We start from the raw sequence: 17,596 nt of genomic DNA, 5'->3' as shown, positions 1-17,596 counted from the left end.
CTCTGCCTGCTCCAGCTCTGAGGGCCACATCTCACCCCAGGTAGACGCAGAACAATATTATAGTGAGCTGGAGGAGCAGCTGACTGATGAGTTCAACGCTGAGCTCAACCGCGTTCGGCTGAAGCGTCTGGACCTGATCTTTGTCACCTTCCAGGACTCCAGGATGACAAAGCAGTGAGTGCCGGGGCCAGCTGCTTGCTGTGCCCAGCCCAGCCCTGACAGTGGGCCTCTGCTTCTCTGAAACCATCCTCTTTCACCCCCATTCCAGCCAAGGGGAGGAGGAGAGAGAGCCTCCCTCCAGTTTGCCATATTCTGCCCTCCCCTCGACCCCTCCATGCTCCTCATGGGCATGGCAGCCGCCATCTTGCTTTCTAGAGCATGGCCACATCCGTCTTCCCCCAGCTGCCAGGCTCAGCTTGTCTCCAGAGATGCCCAGGCCCTGGGTTCTTCACTCCCATATGTTCTTGCTTCAGCACAGAAGTGGTCAGAGTAGCTGTTGACCTCTTGGTTCCTCTTCCAGGCCTTGACAAGAATGGCACCCAGTTCTCCCTCATTGCATATCACCCCTCCCCTCACCACGAGTGACAGAGTCAGGGTAGAGAAGCCCTGCTTGCCATTTCTCCTCTCCTGCTGCAAGCCTCCCCTCATTCAGAGCCCTACTGCCTTCTCTCTCCTCCGTGCCAGCCTCTGGCAGCCCCACCTTGATAGGGAGTGGATGAGGGCCACTCTGGAATGTTCTGGAAGGAATCGTAGGACTGGGTCAAGTAGATGGGAGCCTCAGAATCAGTCTTTGGAGGATTATGGGGCCCTCCTGTCCCCGAGGGAGCCTGATCACTCACAACACTTGTCCTCACCCACCCCAACCCTACCAAGGAGCAGTGGCACAGGCTAGAGTTTAGTCGCAAAAAAATTGTGTACAATTTTGCAAGTCACTTACACCCTCAAATTTCTTACCTATCAAATTTGATTACTTATATCTTCCCTATCCTCCACCCAGAGGGTTAAGAAGGGATACGTGTTCTAGTTAGTGTATGTGTTACGTAAAATAATACATCTACATAAGACAATAACTTTCTGAGAACACTCTGTAGAGAGGATCTAAGGTTTAATTACAGCAGATGTGTGAATGAGAAAACCAAAGATGAGGCTCCAGTGCCAGCACCTGCCCCTCTTTGGTTGTGTCTTCAGTAATCTGTGCAATTAAGACGATGTTAATCACCAATTAGCACAGCCTCATTCACTGTGTAGAACTCAATAGTCGGTAGCTACGGATACTAAGATGGGGCTGAAATGAATACCTCTCCTGTCAGCCTCACAGAAAGAGCGGGTCTTTGTGCTGTCACTGCTGTTACGGGAAAAGACATGAACTGAGAACTGTGTGGCCCCCTTTTTTCCTGCACAGTCCCTCCCTCTAATGCCCCTCTTGTTCAGTGACTAGGCCTTGGGGACTGCCCACTTACAAGGTCGAGAGACACCTATCCAAGTCTCCAGGAATTCCCAGGAAGTGGAGGAGCCTCTACCTGTGGGATGGCCCACAGGGCCACCCGGGCCCCTGGCATGAGCCCTCCCCACCCCCGCAGACCATCGTCCTCACCCCAGACCTCTGTCTGCTCCCGCATCTCCGCAGCATCCTGGAGGATTACAAGTTCATCCAGTGCGGTGTGTCGGCCCAGCAGTCCTCGGTGACCACCATCGTCAAATCCGACCACTGGAGGGTTGTCCTTGCCCCACACCCCAAAGACATTATTTGGTAAGCCCTCTCTGTCCCTCCCCTCTCCTTTGAGCTCCTCTGGGACTGAAGAAGGCTGTAGGACGGGGAAGGGAATCAGGGCCTGTCCTCCTGCTTCACTGCCCACACACGGCCCCCGCTGGGCTGTTTCTCTTGTGGGCATCACAGCCTCCCACGCCCAAGCCCACCCCACCACAAGCGTGGAAGGCACCCAACCTTTGGGGAAAGAGTTTTTCCTGCAGAAAAAATTCGGATCGTTTTTTTGGCTTGCCTGTGGGAGATACTCAGAGGCTTTACAAGTGGTGTGACTGAGGGGAAGGCCCAGGGCTATCTCATGCAGGTGTGGGTGGGCCCATGGGGTTGAATTAGACCAGGGCAGCCCGGTCCACAGCTGGCATGCAGGAAACAGCACGGGCTGTGTCTGAGGGCTGAGACCCGGGGTCCTAAGTGCGTCTCCCTCCTCCGTCCTGCCCAGGAAACACCTGTCTGTCCGCCGCTTCCATTGGTGGGCCCGCTTCATCGCAATCAACACCTTCCTCTTCTTACTCTTCTTCTTCCTCACCACGCCTGCCATCATCATCAACACCATCGACATGTACAACGTCACCCGCCCCATCGAGAAGCTGAAGGTGCCGCCTCTGCTCAGGCCAGGCGCGGGGGCCCCAGGGAGATGAAGGAAGAACTCAGGCGAGGAGGGGGTGGGAGGCCCACTGGGACGTGACTCCGATGCCCGTACACTTGTGACAGTGGCAGCGGTGTAAATGGTGGCACAGCGCTTCCTGTGCTCTAAAGGGCATGAGTGTGGGTCGTTGCCCATCTTAGGGACCGGGGCTGAAGAGTGCAGGAGCCCCAGGCAAGTTCTGGGGTGAGTCTGGGGGGGGTGGGCTTGGAGGGCTCCTTTTCATTGGGCCAAGCTAGAGGTACAAAAGGGGCAGCAGAAGGTGTGGTGAGCGTGACAGCTGTTCTCCCCACGTTCTCTGGAGCCGGGCTCCCTGCTCTGAAGACAGCGTTGAGGGTGGGGCAGGCAGAGGTTAGTTCCAAGGCAGCCCTTCTAGAGGAGAAGGGCCTCCAGCTCTGTCTCCAGTTCCCGCACTTCCAGACACACCCACACCTGGCTGGGCGTGCGCAGCGGCTCACAGGAGTCGTCCCTGGAGGGAAGGGCTGCTTCATATGGACAGAGGTGTTCGAGGAACTGGACGGGCTCGTTTCCAAGTTCTATAGCCTCAGGGCTATTGTAGTGATCCTAGAAGGCCCCTCCTTTCCTGTTATCCCCGTGCCTGTTCCAGCAAAACACACGCATCCACGCGTGCACGCACGCTCGTGCATGCAGTCAAGCCAAGCACTTCTGCTGCGGCCGCTTACCTTTGCCCTCCTTTGTCAACTTCACAATAGGCCCCAGGCAAGGGGACCACAGCTCTCCCTGGGAATTCTTGCTCCATAGCCTCCCCCTCTTCGCCACTTCTCACACATCACAGCAAAAGCAGCATCTCCTCCCTGAGGTCTGAGACAGGAGTGACCGCAGCTGGCTGTGGCCTTAGGGCCAGGTCACTAGGGGCAGCCTAGGGCACCCCTCCAGTGACCTCAGCGTCGAAGGCCTGCACTCCTTGGGGATGTCACTTGACCTTGGGGTGTCAGCCTCCGGCCACCCCAGCCAGGCAGACCCCTGACCAGGAAGGCGGGTCAGAAAGGCCAGGCGCACTGTGCAGCCTCGGGGACACCAGGCCTGCTCTGGGACTGAGCTGGAGAAGAGGCCAGGGATGTGGGAGAAGGCGAGGGAAGCCCGCGAGGAGAATGGAGCTTCTTGCATTGACGTCTCTCCGCCCTCCTCCGCTCCACCCCTACAGAGCCCCATCGTGACCCAGTTCTTCCCCTCCCTGTTGCTCTGGGCCTTTACGGTGATAATGCCTCTGATCGTCTACCTCTCCGCCTTCCTTGAAGCCCACTGGACCGGGTGAGCTGGGGGCCTCCCCTCCTAGCCCTGCTCTTGGCACCTGCTTCTTCCTCTGCCCCCCCAAACCCCACCAGCTTAGTACTCTGGCTTCCTGTCTGGCCTCAGGAATGGAATAGATACGGGGTGGCTTTGATGCCTGAAACCATCCCAAAACACTAACAGATATTTTTTTCTTTGGAAAGAGGGGACGGGTTTGCCTCTGGGCCTCTGGCCTCGGGGATGCTGAGATAGGGCCACCATACCAGGCATGTGGGGTCAAAACCCAGCCCTCCTCGGGCTGCTCCCTCAGCCTCCAGCCACGCGCTGAGGGTCTGGAGCTGTGGGCAGAGATAGGCAGTGCCAGGAATTCCAGGCCGAGGGCAGAGGATGAGAGTGAGAGAGCAGGACTTGTTTGGAAAATGTCAGAAGAGCTGCTATGGCCATAGCAGAGGAGCCCCTGCACTCAATCTGACTGTAGACCCATGTAGCCTACACAGTGCCCACATCTTAAACAATTAAGAGCTATTTCCTATCTATTAACACTAATAGTTCTATGGTAGGAGCTAATTAGTTAGAAAGGATTTACCGTATGCTGGGGCAGGTGGACCTGCTTTGGCCTGAAGGCTGCGTGGGTCTCAAAAGTTATTTCCTGCACCAAAAGTTTCTATCATCCTATCAGGCAGTAAGCCAGGAGGTTTATCTTAACAAATCCTTCCTGGTCTTTCCTCTGGCCAAGAACAGGGCTCATGTTGCTTATTGAAACTCTGCAAGAATTCTGAGTATCATTAGTAATGTCCCTTGAACAGAGATGTCAAGTATATGGTATGTGTGTGCCTTCCCTTCCTTTTCTTCTGCCCAAGGCAGACATCACTAGTTGATCATGCTATTCTTTCCTGCTGCTCCCAGCCACAGCACAGCTCACAGTGCTCCGTGGAGATGGCACTGGTATGCACTATGAAACCATTTTCTAGGCCAGGTAGCCGTCTCTCTCTCTCTTCATGCTGTAGTAAGGCGTTTGGTTCTTATCATGTCTCTCTTTGTTTCCTTCTAGATCGACTCAGAATCTGATCATAGTGCACAAGTGCTACATCTTTCTGGTGTTTATGGTGGTCATTCTGCCCTCTATGGGACTGACCAGGTACCTCACCTCCAATTCTCTCTCCTCTGTCAGCCAGGCTCACCCTAGAGTTGGAACCTCCTCTTTCAGACACTGTAGGCCCACCTCTGGTTGCTGCAAATCCATTCCTCAAATGACAGTCCAGTGCCTGTCATGAGCTTAGCATGAGCCAAGTATCATGTGAACTCTAGGCTGTCAGCCATGAACTCTGCCCTCAAAGAGCTTATCCTCCAGCTGGGGAAACAAGCCGTAGCTATCAGCTAACTGACAGCCCAAGGTGGGAAGAATGTGCAGTAGAAATTCAGAAGAGGGAGAGAACACTGTGGGAGCGATGGCTGGCCAAGGTTTGCTAGAGGGGAGGCCTTGAGCTGAAAGGCCAAAGGGTTAGGGCCCAGCATTAAGAAGAGAGGCAGTGTGGATTGGCCAGCTAGAATATTAAGATGCAAGAGTCTTTGGGGATTGGGCAAGGGAGGTTGAAAGGAAGGAGGCCAGCCCAAGAGGAACTGAACCCCAGGCCTTAGGTCATAGATTCATTAACTGAAGTGTCTGCTTTATTCTTGTGCTTTTTCTTGTGCTTTATTCTTTATTCTTTATTCTAGTTTGGATGTCTTTTTCCGCTGGCTCTTTGACATCTACTATCTGGAACAGGCATCCATCAGGTTCCAGTGAGTACTAGAGTGCATGTTTCAGGTGTACTCCCAATGTGCATTGAGGCTTCACACCAGGTGGATATGTGTACCCTTTATTTGCTCATATAGGTAGAGATGAATGCATGTTAACACTCTCATTAGGCAGCCTCTTAACATTTCCTGTGCCAGGGACCCCTTTGGGGGTAAAGCCCAGGGACTCCTTCTCTTAATGAAGTTTTTGAACTAATTGTAGATTCAAAGGAAATTGCCCCCCAAAATGTCCTATGTACCTTTTTCTTTTTTTTTTTTTTTGCGGTACGCGGGCCTCTCACTGTTGTGGCTTCTCCCGTTGCGGAGCACAGGGTCCGGACGTGCAGGCTTAGCGGCCACGGCTCATGGGCCCAGCCGCTCCGCGGCACGTGGGATCTTCCTGGACCGGGGCACGAACCCATGTCCCCTGCATCGGCAGGCAGACTCTCAACCACTGCGCCACCAGGGAAGCCCCCTATGTACCCTTTATCCAGTTTCCCCCAATGGTAACATCTTGCATAACTATAGTACAATATCACAACCAGGAAATTGATGTTGAAACAATCCACAGAGCTTGTTCAGATTTTGCCGGTTTTACATGTACTCTGAGTAGATTTCTTTAAATGTACAAAATACTTGGGTTATAACAAAAACCAATTATGCTGAAACATAGTTATCAAAATATTTTAAAATTCAAATTTGTAATGCAATCTCTATTAACACATTTAATAATAGGCCGATGCATTCTAAAGGTAGGCAAGCAAAAGTTACATTTTATTGTTTTAAAGGCATCGGTGTGAAAGCCGATGTTACTTAGCTAGAAGAAGAATATTAAATTGGGCAGGGGAGTGGATTTTTGACAAGGCAACATGCAGGTCGTGTTAGATATCCAGCCAATTTCTTTTTTGTTTTGTTTTGGTTTTAGGGCTCCAAATGTTGAAAGTCCCAATTTTCAGAGGTATATTATTGCAAATGACATGCAAGCTTTCATAGCTTGCTTTATAGGGCAAGGACCAGAATTCTCCAAGCTTTCTACAATTAAACTATAACTGTAATAAGTTGATTTTTTTCCAAGATGAGTGAGTTCATCTTTGGCTAGGTCATTATCTTCAATACAGTTTGTATATGAGAAAGAAAAGAATTGTGAGTTCATGACTCAACTCTGATGCCCTCAAGAAAGAATAGCTTTTGGGCTTCCCTGGTGGCGCAGTGGTTGAGAGTCCGCCTGCCGATGCAGGGGATACAGGTTCGTGCCCCAGTCTGGGAAGATCCCACATGCCGTGGAGCGGCTGGGCCCGTGAGCCGTGGCCACTGGGCCTGCGCGTCTGGAGCCTGTGCTCTGCGGTGGGAGAGACCACAGCAGTGAGAGGCCCACGTACCGCAAAAAAAAAAAAAAAAAAAGAAAGAATAGCTTTTGAAGGAGTTCTGAAATATGTCCAGGGGGCTTACAGATATCTCTTTTCAAGGAAGGTGACAGAATGGTGTAGATGGAGACACTGGAAAGCAACAGAGATGCCTGGGTCACCAACGTGAGAACAGGCAGTGTGTCCATCCATTCAGCTGGCTGAATGACTACTAGTTGAAGTCGGCCAGCTAGCTATGTCAAACACGCATGTGCAGACAGAAAAATCTCAATCATGTGAATTTAGCATGTCTAATTTAACGGCCTGACTAATAACTAGCATCATTTTGAAGTGATGATGAGCACAAATGGTATCGTAAGAGCTCAGCAATAAGTACAACACGATATGGAAATACCTCATTTCAACCGGTGACAGACTCATGGCTATGGCTGACATCGCTATGATTTGTTGCCCACACTCTGAATGGAAGGAGGTGCTAAATCGGAGAAAGTAAAGACATAATCTTTTCCCTATTCAAGGTCACAGACCTGCAAAATTCTACTTATGGACTCTCCAGGGTCTGTGGATCCAAGTCAAACAGTCTTTCTTTATTATTTTTTTGAATTTTATTTTAATTTATTTTTTATACAGCAGGTTCTTATTAGTTATCTATTTTATACATATTAGTGTATACATGTCAATCCCAATCTCCCAATTCATACCACCACCACCACCCGCCCCCCGCTTCCCCCACTTGGTGTCTATACATTTGTTCTCTACATCTGTGTCTCTATTTCTGCCTTGCAAACTGGTTCATCTGTACCATTTTTCTAGATTCCACATATATGTATTAATATACGATGTTTTTTTTTCTCTTTCTGACTTACTTCACTCTGTATGACAGTCTCTAGGTCCATCCACATCTCTACAAATGACCCAATTTCGTTCCTTTCATGGCTGAGTAATGTTCCTTTGTATACATGTACCACATCTTCTTTATCCATTCGTCAAACAGCCCTTCTTTAGAGCAAGCCAGTGCATGTATCTCCTAACCCATCCACAAATGCCATAGACCACCCCCAGCCCTGCTCAGAAGGGCCCTTGTTAACTTAAACTGGTCTGAGAACACATGTATACAGTCAGCCCTCCATATTCATGGGTTCCACATCTTTGGATTTGACCTACTGCAGATCAAAAATATTCAGGAAAAGAATTCCAGAAAGTTCCCAAAAGCAAAACTTGAATTTGCTGTGTGCAGGCAGCTACTTGCACAGCATGTATGTTGTATTTACAGCTGTTTACATTGTGTTAGGCATTATAGATGATCTAGAGATGATTTAGAGTATACAGGAGGATGTGCCTAGGTTATATGCAAATATTATGCCAGTTCCTATAAGGGACTTGAGCATCCCTGGATTTGGTATCCGCAGGGGCTCCTAGAACCAATCCCTCACGGATACGGAGGGATGACTGTATTTGAAAGCTATTCTCCCCATCTCTACCTCCACCCATCCCCACTTCCTCAATTCGTTTCCTCTCTCTCCTCTTCCCTCCCACTACCTCTGCCCTTTCCCTCTTCCCCGGCTTCTGTGGCTGTCTTCCACCCAGGTGTGTGTTCCTGCCAGACAATGGCGCCTTCTTTGTCAACTACGTGATCACGTCAGCTTTGATTGGCACAGGCATGGAACTGTTGCGCCTGGGGTCACTCTTTCTGTACACCACCCGCCTCTTCTTCTCCAGGTCGGAGCCAGAGAGAGTCCACATCAGAATGGTGAGGGCCAGGCCCTTCCCTGAGCACAGCCCTCAGAGTTCCCCTTGGGCCGGTGTCAGGAAGGGGGCCTGTTAGCAGCACGGAGGGACCGGAGGTGGGAGGCATGGTGAGGTGGGGCGAGGTGCTTCTCGGACACCAGGGTTGGAAGGGAGGTTGCCATCCCGGACAAGGAGCACAGAAGCAGCCAAGCCAAGTGGACCAGGCCACCTCAGGAGGACCCCTGCCTTCTGCCCCAGAACCAGGCCATGGACTTCCAGTATGGGCGCGAGTACGCGTGGATGTTGAACGTCTTCAGCGTGGTGATGGCGTACAGCATCACCTGCCCCATCATAGTTCCTTTTGGTGAGTCATCCCTGAAGCTCCCTGGGGACTGCACACCCTCGGACTGGGAGCCCCGCAGCATCCAGCCTCTCTCTCTCAGGAGGAGACCCGGGACAGCCTGTCGGAAGGGTGGGGAGGGGCCAGGTCAGAGCCAAGCCAGTCAGGGGTTGGGTGGCTGTTTACATAGGATGTTTGTTGACAGAATAGGTTCTAGGGGCTCAAGGGAAGCTGCTGGTCCCAGAGGTCAGCACCATGGAGCTCCCACAGCCTGTTCTTGGCCCTTGCCACTCTGACAGACCTGAATCTAGCATCTCAGGCCTGCGGGGCAGGGGGGAGCCTTGGGATGGCCGCTGAGTGTGCCTCCATCTCCCGGCCCCCAGGGCTACTCTACCTGTGCATGAAGCACGTCACGGACCGCTATAACATGTACTACTCCTATGCGCCCACCAAACTCAACGAGCAGATCCACATGGCCGCCATCCACCAGGCCGTCTTCGCGCCGCTCCTGGGTCTGTTCTGGATGCTCTTCTTCTCCATCCTGCGATTAGGTAGGTACCAAGCCCGCCCCACCATCCCGCCTCTGCCCGTTCCCCATTGCTCCGCCACCCCTCAACGACAACTCTGTAGGAGCAGAAAAAGCCTGGGAAGAGCAAGGTGTTACTCGTGGAACAGGGCAAAGCCCAGTGCCTTCTCTAGGCCTAGAGGGCTCGTGTTAGAGTCCCGGCAGACCTTGGAAGCTAAGCGGAGGACCAGCGTGGTCCAAATCACATACATTTTGGTTTACAACTTTCAGGGCAAAACAAACAAACAAAAAATAAAAAAACATCCTATTCCTTCATTCTAACTCAAGGCTGGCAGGAAATAAAATATTAGCTATCAGGCTCCATTCACAAGACATTCCCTCTGGGATCCTAGAAGATGCCTGGTCTTATGTGCTGTCAAAAACCTGGAGGAAGATTCAGAGCCTGCCCCAGCAGCCAGCTTGGCTACACAAAGCTGCTGTCCCCTCCCAGCTGAGCTCAGAGACACCCTCACAGGGAGAGTCCCCACAGGCCACAGACTGGAACCCCCCGGCTCTCTCCCCTCAGAGTCACCCGTGCCCCAGGCAGCAGTCTCTGCCAGCCCCTTCCCAGTCTCAGAAAAGGCTCATGCTGGCCTCCCCGTCCGCCTTCTTCCGCATCCCCTGCACTTGCCTTCCCTCAAGACACCTGACCTTAACCTTCTCAGTGGTGTGGAGAAGGGCAAGTCCATGTTTTCTCACTGCCTGTCACAGTGGTGTCAGGCAACATTCAGCTCACAGTTATTTATGTGCATTGTCCATTTGTTGTCGCCCCTGAAGCCTTTCCTGCCCCAGCAGACTTCATTTTATTAATAATGCGTTCTTTCTAAGTATAAAGAACTACATGTTTATTATCAAAAAGAGAGAAAATTGAAAGATCACAATTTGAATGACCTACCAGCTCCCCTACAGCCTCACGTCTATCGCTCCCACACCTCACTCTGTGCATACGTTTTGGGGGACAGGGCAAAGTAGAGGGAATTTATTGGTTTACTCTTACTTTACAAAATTGTGATATCCATTTTATACTATTCAGACTTGTATCCTGAGTTTCTTCACTGAACATTATGTTCTGAGCAATTTCTTGCATTATCAAAATACTGTTGAGTACACGCCTTTTAACGTCTGCGTTAAATTCTGTCACTTTTAGTCAGTTCTCCATTGTTGGGATATTGAAGTTGTTTATCATTTTTTGCTTTTATAAAAACACAACAGTAAACACCATTACGCAATAACTTCTGACTGTAAAGACTGATTTTCAATATTCATGTAGTTAGAAAACTGCTGCCATAAAAAAGTGACCAAACATCCCCAAACAAAAATTCTGAATTGCTTTTCCATGCCATTAGCACATGTAACTGAGCACACTCACTTCAAAAGGGCTTACAAGGGCCCGACAGAGAAAGACAAATATCATATGATGTCGCTTATATGTGGAATCTAAAAAAAATGATAACAAATGAACTTATCTACAAAACAGAAACAGACTCACAGACTTAGAGAATGCACTTATGGTTACCAGGGCGGAAGTGGGGGAGGGATAGATTGGGAGTTTGGGATTGACATGTACACACTGCTGTATTTAAAACAGATAACCAAGGACCTGCTGTATAGCACAAGGAACTCTGCTCAATATCCTGTGATAACCTAAATGGGAAAAGAACTTGAAACAAGAATAGATACGTGTATATGTATAACGGAGTCACTTTGCTGTACACCTGAAACTAACACAACATTCTTAATCAACTATACTCCAGTATAAAATTTTAAAAAAATTTATTTTAAAAAGGGCTTACAAGAAAAGGTGTTGGTCTGAGACTGACTGTATTTTGGGGCAGTGGCATAAACGAGTGACTCAGAGATACTTCCCAGGGACCGTGAGGTGGGTAACTGACATCAAGGAGGACGTTTAATGGGCACCTAAATGGATATTTAAGTCAATTAATTTCTTTTCATGGAATCCACTGGATGCCAAATCCTAAACTAGCCGAATAGCACAGAGGGTTGATGTCCCTGTGTGGGGCTCATTGATCAAGTTGTTAAGGGGAGAACTGGGCAGGGACATCTCTGCCCCAGGCTCCAAACTCCTACAGGGGTGCTGAGCTGGGCCCCAGGCATCTGTCAGCCCGGGCGGCATCTCAGCCAGCACCCCTGCCCACAGCTCTGGTCCTCAAGCACCACGCCCATGCCTTTCCTTCTCCTTGCAGGGCCGCTACATGCCGTCACCTTCTTTTCCCTCTCCACCCTTATTGTTTCCATGATACTGGCCTGCGTTGGCACTTTTCTGGGGAAGCTTCGGAAAGCGTCTGACTATGAGGTGAGTCGCCAGCCTGGCTTTCCTCCGCAGGTTCTCCCGGTCCCAGGGCACACAGCTCCCGGACGCCCACCCGAAGCACCACGATGACGAGAGGCTCTTGCCTTTCTCTCTGATGACGGGATGTGCAGACTCAGTGCCGGGTGTACGTGCTGCATGTGTCCTTGCACTGGCCCCGGAATCACGCCTCCCGGGGCGGGGAAATCCAGAAGACAGCTGTCCTCACCTCTTCTCCGCTCTTTCATCTCCTCCGAACCACAGGCTGCTGGCCCATCCCTCCTACGATGTGAGCCTATTCAGCCACTGAGCTGCGAGGACCATTCCAAGGCACGGAGGGTTGAGAGAGAGGATGGAGTGAAGGAGTAAAAGAGGGGCTGGTAGGGGCTTCCCTGGTGGCGCAGTGGTTGAGAGTCCGCCTGCCGATGCAGGGGACACAGGTTCGTGCCCCGGTCCGGGAAGATCCCACATGCCGTGGAGCGGCTGGGCCCGTGAGCCATGGCCGCGGAGCCTGCGCGTCCGGAGCCTGTGCTCCGCAACGGGAGAGGCCACAGCAGTGAGAGGCCCGCGTACCACAAAAAAAGAAAAAAAGGGGGGTGGTAAAGGATGATAACCTGGGGAAGGGGGACAGTCATCTCACTTTTAAGAACCTCAGGACATTGAACTTGTCTGCAAGGGAGGCCTGGCTCTCTGGGCCCCATGACTCTTTCGGCTCTTTGCCAGTGGGGCCCAGCCAATTATTAGAGAAGGGATCTAATCCATGCCAACAGAACTGTGTGCTCTAGATCAGCACTTCCTAAAGTGGGGTGACCGTAGAGGTGTACTGGAATGATTTCCAGTGGACTAAAAACATTTTATATTTTTCACGGTTACACATTTATTTTTCTACTTAACCTTGCTTACGGCAACTGACACAGGATTTCTGTTCATAATAGTGAATTGTTTCCTTTTCAAATGAATTTAAATAAGAAAGAAAGTTGATTTAAAGTACTGGCATCCTGCTCAGTCAGAGGAGGGAGCCTCTGAGAAGAGAATCTTCTTGCTTCCCGTGGTTCCGTATCTGTGGCCCTGGGCACAGGTGCCTGCTGCCCTTTCTACCTGGACCCTCCTCCCTCCCCTGGCCCGAGTCCACGCTGCTGAAGGACCAGAGCGAACAACGCCTCTGGCTCTGTCTTCCCAACACAACGATGTCCTGGGATCTGGTTACTCAAGGGTCCATTCTAGAGACAGAAGGTGACAGGGGACCTAACCCCTCATCTCATTACAGAGATAGAGGGGAAATTCTGGCAGGAGAAAAGGTTTTATGGAAGTCAAGGCTTCTCCTAGAGTCAAAGCGGTCTCATCTTTGAACCGCAGCCTCCACTCTGCTCTCTCTCTCCCACCGTGGTCCTTGCGAATGGCATATTTCAGAAGGGTCTCCCCGGCTTCCCAGTCCACTCTCTGTCCCCCTGGGCTTCAGCCCTGCCAGCTGGGCTGCGGGTCTGGAAAAATAGAAGATGAGTTGCGTTTAATGGGAGCAGTAGGCCCCTTAAGCCTGAGTTTAAGGTCCAGGCTTCTCTGGACGTGGGGAGGGCGGGGGCACCCCGTGACCCTCCTTGTCTCTCCCGCCGCTGCAGCCCGAGGAGGAGATGGAGACCGTGTTTGACCTGGAGCCCAGCAGCACCTCCTCCACGCCAACTTCCCTTGTGAGTCAGTGCCTTCGCCCTGGGACGTGTCAGGAGGCGGGTGCTTGCAGGGGTGGGCTACTCCAGCAGCATTGCGGGGATACCAGCAGTTAGTGGCCACCCTGGGTACTGGGGTGGCGCCGGGCGTCCCTGGACCCCCACCTCTGACGCAGCAGGACTTGGCCCAGGTCAAACTGCTGCCGTGGCCCTGGCTGAAGAGCCTTCAGAAAGATAGAAGATCCGAGATTTACTCCAGGACATTCTCTAGAAGGAGCTCAGAGAGGACGAGAACGGTCAGGGCGAACCCAGCCACAGCGAGCTCAGTTGTGTAGACGCAGGGCCGTGCTGGGGCTCGGCCTCAGGACTGAAGGCTGCCTCCAAGGGCGCAGGGGCCAGGCAGAGCGGCGCAGACAGCCGCAGCGAGCTATTGCAAGTCTGCACCGCATGGTAAGGCAGGGGCCGCGCCGGATGGGTGAGCCCGTCAGCTTGTGAAGAGACGAGGCCGGACTCAGAGTGCAGGGGGTCCAGCAGGCTGGGCATTGGCTCCCACACTGTGGCTCAGCCTGGAGGGGCGTGAGCGCTCGCCCACAGCCCGGCCACAAGTGTGGCTGCAGGGCCACTGATGCATGCACTGAGCAGGGTACTGGGTCAGCCCGTGCCCCGGTGCCAGGGTGCCTTGGGGAGCACTGAGGAAGGGTAGCAGCCAGCCTGGGCACTCAGGGAAGGCTTCCCGGAGGAGGGAACATCTAATCCGACCCCAGGAATGGGAGAGTCGGGGTTACCAGGTGGAAGAGTCGGGGGGGTGGGGGGGAAGAGCATTCAAGGAAGAGGATCAGCCTGTGCAAAGACCCCGAAGAGAGAATCTGGAGCACCTGGGAACCTAAGACAGTTTGGGGCCTGGTGCAAATGCAGAGTGGGCGGCAGGGACCGGTGGGAGGGGAGGCCCTTTAGTCCCGGCAGCGTTGGGTGAAAGCTCACAGACGCAACAGTGGGCGGATGTGCCCACGCCAGGTGCGTAGAACTACAAGTCTGCCTCACTCTGAAACGAACCCTACAGATAGGGCCCGATGAGCTCTGGGAGGTGGCAGGCAAGAAGGAGCTCCAGTACCAGAGAGACAACAAAGGTTTCGAAGCAGGAAAGTCTCTCTTCACCTAGCACCTCCCCTGGGGCCCTTCCAAGATGACCCCTCTGGAATATTGTAAGCAATCGGTTATTGAAACCTTACAAACTAGACCCTTCACCATTCTCGCTCTTGATCTTTATGATAAACCTGCACAGTAGGGGTTTTTATCCTCATTTTACAGATGGGGAAACTGAGGCTCAAAAAGGTGAATTAATTTAGATCCTAGAGTACTACTATGCAAGGAAGTGGCAGAAAAAGGTTTGAACCAGGTCTGTCAGACTCTAGAGTTTGAACTTTAAAAAAAATAATTACTGGAATTGATTTTTTAAAATCTTTCATTATTATAACAGAGGGGTCTGAGCGTTGTAGATAATTATGGGGAAAAAACAGAGAAGCAAAAATAAGAAGATAAAAAGTCCATGTTTCTACCACCTAGGGATGACCACTGACACCTTAATGTATATTTTTTCAGATATATAGATTTTTTAATGACATAATACTGTACACTATTTTATAACCTGCATTTTAAGTTAACAATCTCTGTCTTTTTACATATATGCATTTTTACCTCTTCAAATACCCAGTCCATATTCAACTTGCCCTACATGTTCCAGAAATATCTTTTACAGCTTGTCCAGACCGAGATCCAATCCAGTCTCTGTGCTAGATTAATCTGGCACCTGTGCATGTCCCTTTTATTTTAGCACCATCTCTGTTTTATGACTTGTTGGAGAGACCAAGCCAGTAGTCCTGCAGAATGTCCCAACTTCTGGCTTTTTCTGGCTGTTTCTTCATGGTTTCTTACAGGAGGTTACACTATCTCCTGTATTTCCTAAAAACTAGAAGTTAGATCCAAAGGCTTGATAGTTTCAAGTTCAACACTAGGGGCTAAATAGAACACATTACATGCAGTGCTGTGAGTCACAGCAGGCAATATATAATATCCCATTTATCGCCATTAATGATGCTGAAGTGACTCCCTGATTCAGGGATGACTGCTGGCTTCTTCCATTATTCAGTTACCATTTTTCCCCTAGGACCCAAAAGTCATCTACGGGGTTTATTTTGGCCTTATGAAAATACCTCAGTTCTTCTGTAGAAAGAGTGTTCTCTCATCAACTAGGGCTGTTTAGTTTCACTGAAATAAATTCCCACAGGAAAGGTTTAATTCTATCCAATAATTACCTATTTTCAAAATAAGATGTTGGTTTAAAAGTCCCTTCAAAGGGTGACAAACAGCTCTGACCCTAGTACTTCTTGTGTTTTTCTAGTCTGCTGCCATCCCAGGCATTCCTGGGCCCATGCCTGGATTTCACAGGTCCCATGACCAAGACCTCAGATAGCAGCCTCAGTTTCAAATCCTGATTCACAGGCCAACCAATGACACAGCCCGAGGGAGTTGGATGCGCCTCTGAAGCTGTGTTAGAAAATGCGGTAGCTCAGGAATGGGGGGAGTCCCTCCAGACCCCAGTGTAAGAGAGACTCATGTCATCTCCCCCGGATTCAGCCTGACCTGGAACCAAGAATGAATGGCACGTGTGCTGAAGAAGAGTGGACTAGGAGACCCACGCTAACCAGCCCAGGGAGCACGTAGATGCTCGATAAATGATCGAGAGCAGCGGGGCAGGAGGGATGGCCAGGACTTGGGCTGCGGGGGGAGAAGGAAGGAGCCACGGCTTAGAGGGGCAGAGGCTCTGCGGGTAAAGCGTGTGCCCGGGGCCTTGCCCCAGATGTGACGTCACCCCATCTCCCCTCTCTGTCCCGAACAGCTATATGTGGCCACCGTGCTGCAAGAGCCGGAGATGAACCTGACCCCAGCCTCCTCCCCCGCCCGGCACACCTACGGCACCATGAACGGACAGCCGGAAGAGGGAGAAGAGGAGAGTGGTGTGAGGGGCTTTGCAAGGGAGCTAGACTCGACCCAGTTCCAGGAAGGGCTGGAACTGGAGGGCCAGAGCCAGTACCACTGACCAGGACCCAAGGCCTCCACCTGGCGACGCCAGCCGGGCGTGGCGGCCAGGGGAGAGCCCAGCAGGGGGAGGCAGGAGGGTGGCCTGGACCACCCCACTACCTCCTGCAGACTTTGGGAGGGCCCCAACGGAGCCCTGGCTCTCTGTCGGCCACGTGGAGGCCCCGACCTGCTGACCAGCTAGAACGGGAGATGACAGGCAGTGTCGAGGGACCCCAGGATGGGATGGAGGATACCGGCGAGCACCATGTCTTGGGAGCAGGGGCTGGAGCCCTGAGCACAGAGACTGAGGGCTGGGGGACTTTCCTGGGGTCACGGTGGAGAAGGTTTGCGTCAGGGAAGACGCAGGAGGAAGCCCACTGAAGACTCTCTGGGGTCTTCGCCACCCTTCCACCAGCTGCCCTGCCCAAGGAGCTTCTGCTGCTGTCCTACCCTCACCCTCACTCCCAGCCCACCCCTCTCCTGCAGTCTGAGGAAGCAAAGGTATGTATGCTGGGCCTCGCCAGCAAGACACAGACGGCCACCTCCTCCGGGTTTCCCTGCATGGGGATCTGTAAAGAGAAAGTCTCTGCACCCACCCGCAGGCAGGGGCAGCTGAGACCATAGACTTAAAGGAGGCGACTGAGCCCCTTCCTATTCCTCTGCCCGTCATCAGATGTCCCCAGGAGCAGCAGGGTAGAGAGCCTTCTCCTCTCTGTTCCTGCAAGAGTAGCTGGGATGTGGTCACGCAGGGCTCATTAAATGGGACCTGTGTGCATTTTGATGAAGGCTGCTGGTTACTGTAAGGTGGGCGGGGCAGAGGCAGAATTCATGGAAGGAGGTCTTCTCCCGAAACGCTGAGTGATGAGAAACCCGATATACCCCACCAAGCCCCAGGGCCTAATGAGAGGACCCCCAAGGTCGAGGATGTGGCCACTGAGAGCTGCTCCGGCCGCATACCCATCTGAGTGTCTAGGCCCCCAGGGTGACCAAGGTGGGGGGTAACTGAGGGTGAGAAGCCCATGCTGCAAACTGAAGGCACTGGCCTCTCCCCGGCCTCCGAGCAGGACCCTTCCTCTCCTCTCGGGGCCGCCCTGCACTCTGCACTGAAGAGCCGTCC

General features: G+C 52.0%; 1 protein-coding gene across 1 annotated transcript in view; it reads left to right on the top strand.

The window, feature by feature from the left end:
- TMEM63C (transmembrane protein 63C) overlaps positions 1–16,498 on the top strand; it is a 35,530-nt gene extending 19,032 nt beyond the window's left edge. Inside the window, exons 12-23 of the mRNA XM_060097988.1 lie at positions 41–174; positions 1,628–1,750; positions 2,205–2,358; positions 3,574–3,680; positions 4,711–4,797; positions 5,376–5,441; positions 8,387–8,549; positions 8,786–8,891; positions 9,251–9,418; positions 11,637–11,746; positions 13,357–13,425; positions 16,298–16,498. Of these exons, the coding sequence (XP_059953971.1) occupies positions 41–174; positions 1,628–1,750; positions 2,205–2,358; positions 3,574–3,680; positions 4,711–4,797; positions 5,376–5,441; positions 8,387–8,549; positions 8,786–8,891; positions 9,251–9,418; positions 11,637–11,746; positions 13,357–13,425; positions 16,298–16,498 (1,488 nt within the window). The remainder of the gene's footprint in view (positions 1–40; positions 175–1,627; positions 1,751–2,204; positions 2,359–3,573; positions 3,681–4,710; positions 4,798–5,375; positions 5,442–8,386; positions 8,550–8,785; positions 8,892–9,250; positions 9,419–11,636; positions 11,747–13,356; positions 13,426–16,297) is intronic.
- The last annotated feature ends 1,098 nt before the right edge of the window (positions 16,499–17,596 follow it).

The sequence above is a fragment of the Mesoplodon densirostris genome, chromosome 4 (assembly GCF_025265405.1).
Source record: "Mesoplodon densirostris isolate mMesDen1 chromosome 4, mMesDen1 primary haplotype, whole genome shotgun sequence".
In the NCBI taxonomy this organism is placed as follows: Eukaryota; Metazoa; Chordata; class Mammalia; order Artiodactyla; family Ziphiidae; genus Mesoplodon; species Mesoplodon densirostris.
Note: the sequence above shows the minus strand (reverse complement) of the source record. Positions and strands in the feature narration are given on the sequence as shown.